Source organism: Colias croceus, chromosome 6 (genome assembly GCF_905220415.1).
Source record: "Colias croceus chromosome 6, ilColCroc2.1".
Classification (NCBI taxonomy): domain Eukaryota; kingdom Metazoa; phylum Arthropoda; class Insecta; order Lepidoptera; family Pieridae; genus Colias; species Colias croceus.
The window spans coordinates 3,042,758-3,051,183 of NC_059542.1; the positions used below are offsets into that span (position 1 = coordinate 3,042,758).

The 8,426-nt window shown below is 32.7% G+C and overlaps 1 protein-coding gene across 2 annotated transcripts; it reads right to left on the minus strand.

Annotated features, from left to right (window-relative positions):
- Positions 1-31: 31 nt before the first annotated feature.
- Positions 32-7,909, minus strand: LOC123692688 (golgin subfamily A member 6-like protein 7). Of its 2 annotated transcripts, none has more exons than XM_045637462.1 (9): positions 7,641-7,909; positions 7,465-7,542; positions 6,797-6,935; positions 6,177-6,318; positions 4,933-5,098; positions 4,558-4,611; positions 3,138-3,403; positions 2,548-2,673; positions 32-578 (listed from the first exon to the last, which is right to left on the minus strand). In XM_045637462.1, the coding sequence occupies exons 1-9, from the start codon at positions 7,747-7,749 to the stop codon at positions 480-482; spliced, it is 1,179 nt and encodes a 392-aa protein (XP_045493418.1). In that variant the 5' UTR covers positions 7,750-7,909; the 3' UTR covers positions 32-479. The 2 variants fall into 2 exon arrangements, with proteins under 2 accessions (XP_045493418.1, XP_045493419.1); XM_045637463.1 differs by having other exon boundaries at positions 4,933-5,062; positions 7,641-7,908.
- Positions 7,910-8,426: the final 517 nt, after the last annotated feature.

Genomic DNA, 8,426 nt, shown 5'->3' on the forward strand with positions numbered 1-8,426 from the left:
ATATATTTGAGGGTAAAAATAAAAATCAATGTCTTTTATAAAATTTATTTTCTGCCACCAGCTCACAAAAGCCTATTTCTACAATACATTTATACTTCATTTAACGTATGAGACAAAAAATAATAACAGGATTAGGGAATTATATTACAACAGATTTAAATAAAATAGCCTAAAGATAACTTACAATAAAATATATTCTGTATTTCGTATCTGTATTCTGTATTTACATGACAAAATTAATTAAACATTTAGCACCTGTAATTTTGTTTGGTGCTGATATAATCGATTGAAAACAACATTATTTTAAACAAAAAATACTTCTTTATACAAAATCGTTTATTTCACCGTCATATCCACTGAACAACACTGCACAAACAAACACTAGTTTTTTTTCCAATACTGTTTCAGATGATTAATGAACCTTTTTTTCAATAGTTCTATGGTTTTTGTTTTTTTGCGTGTTGTTTAACAATTACTAGCTAATAACGATGTCTGTTTGGATATATGTTGGGGTTCTGCACATTTGGGTTGGATTGTTGTACTGGGTATCCTTGAGTTATACTGCCTGGTTTCGCCGTCTGAAAGTATGAAAAAAACATTGACATTAAAATGTAGGGCAGAAGGTAAAAAAAAGAGTGTGTGTACTTATGTACACGCGTTAGAAGTTATACTTCTTTGGCGTATGGAAAAAAATACTAGAATATACAACTTGAACAAAGTTATTAATTTTCATACCACCTAGAACTAACTTCATGCTGTTAAATTTAGGTGTCGGTGTGCGCGCGCATCGTAAAAATTCACTCTCATCATTTTTCTCCATCGCGCCAAAAGAAGTATTACTTCAAAAATTGAAATAGTGCACACTGCACAATTTCGTTAAATTTTAGTGAAATATTGCAATGTCACCTAACCATAGGTTCATTTGAATTTTTTAATTAGTTCACCAATTGAGGACCACGTCTTAATTTTCGCAGTCTTTTCTTTTCGTGACATTAAAAAATAATTCACAATATTTCTCTGAACGAAATACTAACATAAACGCCTCTTTATAACATAAACTTGCACTTCATTTTTTTCCGAGAAAAGGCGACACAAATTTATAAAGCATTAAATGAACTCTGTATTTAAAAAACCACTACACTTAACTAGTCTACTCTACAAAAATTACTATTTAATCAACCTACTTAACACAATGGTACACCTCTCTATCTAAACTAAACCATAAATAAATATGGGAACTATATTTTCTATCACCAAAATTTATATTTGTCATCAAGTTGTATCACCTAATAAATAGATCTATCACCACGAAATATTTTCGTTCTCAGATAAACAAAAATTGTTCCCAGGTGTGAATTATCAAATTAATGTTAATATGTGTGTAAAATAAGAGATCGATAACCAATAAAATAATATTGCATTACATGAATATAAACCTCGTTCTTATAATAACAGTTTTATTACTTAAATTGCTCTGTGCTCAGAATGGTAGATCTGTCACCAAATAAATCGATTATCGATCCCTGACTGCGACTCCTTTTTATTTGATATTTTGTCACCAATACAGTAGTAACATTTTATTTCGTTCAGATATTAAATTAATAGTATACGTTACCAATTTAATACATCAATTTATAATTTAAATGAAAAAATGATCAAAGGGGCGGAGACAAATTGGCGCTCTTTAAAAATTGACATATTATCGGATTAGCCATACAGCTTAAAGCTGACCAACCCCCCACTAGAAGCAAAAAATGTGCTTATCGGCCAGAAAAGAAAAAAGGGGCGCCCTTCGAAATCCAAACCAGCGCTGATTATTCAGTGATTATTGTTTTTTAACAATAAATATTGATTATTTTAACTTTAATTAAGTGTTTTATATACAATTATGCTAACCATTAGCCAGCTATTAAACCAGAGCTGATTATTCAGTGGTTATTATTTTTAAGAATAAATATTGATTATTTTAACTTTTAGTAACATAATATGATTTATTGGTGATCTCTTTAAATTAGTTTGCTCAAATACTTATTAGGACACACCTATTATAATACATACAAAAACATTTATTTGGTACTAGACCTTATATCTCAGGATTTTAAGTGATTTAATGTGGAACTGATTTTGCATTGTTTGGTGACTACATTTTGGTGACAGATCTACTATTTTGAGGACAAACCCTATTATTTAAGAAACACAAAACTAATTAGATTGGTGATAGCTTAAATGATACCCAATAAATATCTCCTACTAAGGGCTGATTTTTAAATCCTTGGTTAAAACTTATTCGTCGAATAACGTATTAAACTACCATTTCAAAATGTATTCTAATTGCCCGTATTTGACTGTTTACAGGTGACATTTTAATAATTATCGTGTAATGCTTTATTGGACGGGTAAGTTTTAACTCATTGAGCCTCGAGCGGCCCGATCGCGGCCAGGACACAATAGATTTTCTATTGTGTCTGTGATTCCGGGGGCTGAGTTATTAACTTGCGATTGAAAAATCGGCCCTAAACCTTCTTTTCGTAATCTAAATACTCATACCTGTATATTATTATGTTGCGGTGGATGTATCGAAATGTGTCTCGAAGCAGGTGGCTGTGCGTACACCACACCGCTGCTCACCGCTGGATGGTGAGCTTCACTTAGACCGATTAGTACTTGTGGCGCCTGGAATTTAATATAGCACTTATGACTATGAGGATAAGGTCTAAATTTCAATTCATCAGTGGTTTCAGTCAATGGTAAGTGGTATTATAGGTATGTATATTGTTCAAATATAGCACTTATTCCTATTAGAATATGGTTTACATTATCACATTTGACCGCAAGACAGTGCGCCAAGCTCCGAACGATATATTTTTGTGGAGCCTGTTATTATGATATACTGAATGTAAAATTAATGGCTTTAGGAATAAGATCTAAATTACAGTTTATCCGTGGTTTGGCCGCACGCTCACCACTATTCCACTAACCTGGGATTCCTTCTTTTGTTCATTGTGTTGCTGACCCTCCCTGTTCTTCAGCATATCCAAGTACAGCTGTGGCTGCGGTGCTGGCGGATACATTAGATTCGTACGATGTGGCGTATATAGCGTATACCTGTATTACAATGTAGTGTGTATTCCACTAACCTGAGATTCCTTCTTCTGTTCATTGTGTTGCTGACCCTCCCTGTTCTTCAGCATATCCAAGTACAGCTGCGGTTGTGGCGCCGGCGCATACATTAGATTCGTATGGTGTGGCGTATGCGGGGTGTGTGGTGTATGCGGCGTATGCGCATGGTGTGCGTATAGCAATGGCGGCGGTCGTTCAGTGACCACGCCCACTACGCCTGAGGTTGGCATCGCGTAGTACGCGCCAGACGACCCGCTCACGTTGGACGCGTATTGCGACGTTTCTGGATATATTTATAGTATGTTAATCGAGGATAGCTGATACAATATCACATTTGATGGTATGGAATTGTATGAAGTTAATATTAAAAAAATATTGAGAGATAAGTAATATTACCTATTAAATCAATTCTATAGTATTTCTAAGAAATCTATATACAGTAGAAATAAATGGTTCTTTTATGCACGATTCCTTTAACTTGTTAGTTAAAGCTATTACATATTTATATGTAGGTACTTAAAGTTGCTACATATAACTAAGTAATATTATAACGCTGGGTGAAATATGTATAATTTTCGGTATTACGTGAACAATAATTATGCGTTAGTTGAACCTACAATGGGTACAGAATAAAACAAAGTTGATGGAGTTTTTGTAGATTTTTTTAACTACAAATTATAAATGAAATGGGATATATTCTGTTTTTATTGCACTAAGGCGTAAATATATGAATCTAACTACTATTTAGATTTGAACACGTGAAAAGTAAATAAAAATCACTAAAATCTAAAAAAACATTTCTATACTACTCTTATTAAGTTTCTATGATTATTTCAAGACAAAAACGAATATTAGTTAAATTGTTAAATTTAAACCAGACTATTCTACCACATTGAATGCGTTGAAAAGCAAATTAAAAGGAAAAATGAATGGAATGAAAAATAAAATTTGGATTAGTCGAGTTTTAGTATGGAATTAATGCCGAGAAAGAAACAATATTTTAACTTCCATAAGCGATGCTGAGAAACAATGCAATCTTTTTATCCAAAATACTTGTACTTTGCTAAAGAATGTATGTATGGGTTAGAAGTTAACAGATTTAAGTTGCAGACCGTATCAAAATTACTATGTTATGCTTCAAATTAACACAAACCATATGTTACAGTACCTTACTTATTTATAACAGTTCAAAGTAATTGCGTCAGAAAAATCCTAATTCAGCATCGTAAGTGGAAGTTAGAAAGAAATAAAATGCAACACAATAAAGACAGGTCAAGGGCAATCACGAAGGTACAAATAAAGTATAACGTTAAGCTATGAAATGAAGGAAGGAATTTAATACAAAATGAAGTTATATATTGGATGGGGGGTTAAGTAGAACACAATGAAAAACGCGTGCACAAGCTACATTAGCGACACCTAGCGGACAAAACTCACTGTTCCATAGTACAGCTCGAGCCATTTGTCGGCCCATTCGGCCATCCTCTACTTCTGCAAAAGATTTCACAAATCAAATCAAAATAATCTCTATCTGTATACACTTATAGGTTAATAAGTTAATAACCTACTGATAATGGTAAATCAGGTTTTTTCTGCTATGGGAATATTAGCTTGTAACAGTTATGTGCCTGTCTATCTTAATTTTATAATTGTAGGATTATTTCAAATATTGACTTTATCTAACATAACAATAAAATATTTAATGGTACAAAATTGAAGAACAATTAAAATGTACAAACATTTAAAGACAAAATGCTGATTGCAGCCGAAAATTTTTTTTTTGCAAAACAAAAAAAAAATAACAAAACTTACTATGATCAGAATAAACAGCGTGTTGTTTCATAGACGGTTGGTGCAACCGATGCGCATACAGAGCGTACGTCGGCGACGGGCTCCGTTGCCGCTTAACCCCCGACTGTATAGGGGCACGGACAATAGTTTGCTGTTGTGGAAACAATTTGTACTTTGAGTAGTTTTTCTTGAACAAAAAGAGAACACCTTGAGCCCCATGTGTTAACTACCACAACATCGAGAGGAGGGTCATCGCAAGGTATAAAGAAAAATAAAAGTTCAAAATTTTTGGAAAAGTGCACGACTCATAATGCTCATTCGACGAAAAGAATATATTATGTAATTTTTAATTTGAATTTTTCGTAAATAGCAATTAAACGGTGCTTAATGATATTACGACTATTTTTGATACCAATCTCCGCATAGTCGCTTTAAAGTCAATAAAAATTAATTTTGTTTAATTTTTTTTATTTTCTCTCTCTTTCTACATATTTTTCCGGCTTTATTTTCTTGTATAAACTTTTAGTAGTGACAGTATTTATCTCCATTAAATCTATAAAACGATGTTCAGATTTATGAGATTACTTGGATTACCAATCGTGTAATTGATTAGTTGCGACAATTTTTTTCGATTGTAGCACTTTCTTATGCTTCGCATTATGAGTCGTGCCATAATACAGTTCTTAAAATTGATGCACAACATAACAGAGACAAAAAATAAACACATTTAAAGCGACATCATATCTAAGTAATACAGTTTCATCACAAGGCATGACATTGATATTGTAGAGACAATACCTGAAGCATCCATGTAACGAATTATTAGTAGACCTTTGCACTGCAAGTTAATTGTATTATATAATCTGTTTCAAAATATATATGGATAAAAAATATACACAGTTATTTAGAATTTTTTTAAACTTTAGTTCAGGATTTCCTTTAAGTTTAATTGCTACGCTAGACTAGAGAATTGACCTGAGATGATATGTACTCTATAATTTTACTTTTAATCAAATAAAATCATTCCCATTTCATAAAATATTAACACATAAATAAATTCCTTTTCCTTTAATTTACGAATGTAAATATTCAATTAAAATTATTTTTTTTAAGGTATCAGCTGACATTGTTCTTAACATTATAAAATTGTGAATGTATACAATATTTTTTATTCTTTCTAAATGATGTTGCATCCCTAACGTTGTCAATAAAAAAACAAACATTTTAAATATATCAAAATATCAGAATGGCATATACATGAATACCTTATTAAGCATGTTATGAGAATTGAGATGCGAGGGTCGACCCTGGTTCTGTGGGGGTTCCCCTTGCCCTTGCTGTGATGATGGCATCGAAAACATTGGCATTTGTATATTACCTAGAGGCATTTTCATTGGTTGCATTTCACTGAAAGAAGAGGGATAAAGATAAATGTTATGTATTAAAAACAAGTAAAAATTATTAGTGTTTGTGATATTTGTGTACTATTTGACATTGTTGATTTGTTTTAAAATTAAATACAGTTGTTTAGATGTTTAAACTACTGGACCGATTTTGATGAAATTTGGCACAGACAATCTTTAGACCCTGAGAAAGAACATAGGCTACCTTTTATTGCGATTTGCGAAATATGTACCACGGGTGAAGCCGTGGCGGCGCTAGTTCACTAATAAAGCTACTTTTTCTATACTATTTTATTCTTTTGTTTACTTAACGAAACTCACAATTTGAAAAAAGGTTGTTTGCTCTTTGATTTCATTGTTATAATTTTATGAGTATATTATAAACCATAAGAATCCTTCCCTTTAAGATGTAAGATGTTAGGGATATAAAATATAAGGAATAATAATTAATATGTGAAACACATTACATCTCTTTTACTCACTTAGCCTCCTTTTGTTGCTGTCTCTTTCTAACCTCATCTTCATTCAACACCCTTTTCAATTGCATGAACAGTTGTTGTTTCTCCTTTTCTAATTGTTTGAGCTTTTGCTCCAATTGTTCTATCTGCTCTTTTGTTTCCTCTGAAATATGTTGTTGTTAAGATTTTAAACATGGATTATTCATTTATTTTTTGCAAGCTTTCCACCTGCGCTGCGATTTCACACATTTATCTAAAACCTAAGAAATTTTATACTAAGTCCTTCCACTTGAATCAATCTATCTGTAAAAAAATCATTAAAATCTGTTGTGTAGTTTTAAAGTACAAACCATAAATACACAGACAGGTGCGGGAAGCAACTTTGCTTTAAATTATGTAGTGAATAAATCACCCACATTTCATGTTTGAAGTATGCCTGAGTTGGCTTTTATAGAAAAGGAAGAAAAAAAGTGGCTAAACAATACTTTAAAATATTAAGTTAGACTAGCTTTTCGCCTGCGGCTTCTGCTGCGTTTTCAAAGAAAAACCCGCAGTATCTGTTCCGATGGGATTTCCAGGATAAAACCTATCCATGTGTTAATCCAAGTTACTCTCTATATAAGTACTAAAATTCATTGTAATCGGTTCAGTAGTACTTGCGTGAAGAAAGAAAAAAAAATCTTACGGCTTACCCAAAGTCATAACATCCTGTCTTTCCCTGGCTTCACGTTCTTTACGTAATCTTTCTTCTTCCACCTCAGCCTCATATTCTAAAATTGTAAAATTTTTAACATTAACAATCTGTTTTGGAAGCTTCAATTAAGCTTCAATCTATTGCGTCTTGAAGTTTCGATTAAGATCAAATTACCTTCTTTTCTTCTCTGTCTTTCACGTATAATATATCGCTTGAGAGCATTCCACATTTTTTGTTCCGCTTCATTTTGATCTTCAGCAGTTGTAGAAGTAACTGCTGGCATTTTTGGCGATGAGGTTTCCAGGACTGGTGTTATGATGATAGCTTTACCTATTAATCTTCACAAATGAAAATATTGGACTCCCTAAGCCTACAAGAGTATTTATTACTTATTATTAATACCTAGTATCTACAACTTAATCTAAAAAAGAAATCAATTCAAAACTATTTTATTTTATTTTAAAACAACATCAATTTTCAATAGACAATATCATAAAACCTGTCATAGACAAAGAAGTAAGAACAATTTAACACAGATAACTGATAATAATATAAGTGCTGATTTACACAGGGTCAGTAACTGACTACAAATTCGAGGCAAATCAGTGCTGACCCGAAAAAAACCCCGTGTAAACAGATTTGAAGTCAGTACAGAGGCTTGAAGTCAGCGCTGAGTTGAATATTCGGGCACGAATATTTTAAAGTCAGTCGGCACCCCTCGCCACCCGCGCACCCCCAAGTCAGCTAAATAAACCCCGTGTAAACAGACAAGTCAGAGCGTGGTTAGTCACTGCCGCTGCGTTGTAGAGTGACCACATTTTTTTCGCTTGCGAAAAATGACCCGTAAGCGAAGACGAAACCTTAAAATTGGTGCAATTTATATGGCAAAAACGAGTGCCTTTGGGATATTAAATCCCTAAATCCAATTTCTTACCTATTGTCGTTTATTTTTAGTTATCT

What these genes read in the sequence shown, in the direction of transcription:
- LOC123692688 (XM_045637462.1), bottom strand. Translation starts at nt 7,749, where the DNA reads ATGCCAGCAGTTACTTCTACAACTGCTGAAGATCAAAATGAAGCGGAA. An exon ending in CTCATAACATGCTTAATAAG is followed by an intron (nt 5,099 to 6,176) that starts GTATTCATGTAT and finishes TTTTTGTTCAAG; the next exon opens with AAAAACTACTCAAAGTACAA. An exon ending in CGCAACATAATAATATACAG is followed by an intron (nt 579 to 2,547) that starts GTATGAGTATTT and finishes TCATACTTTCAG; the next exon opens with ACGGCGAAACCAGGCAGTAT.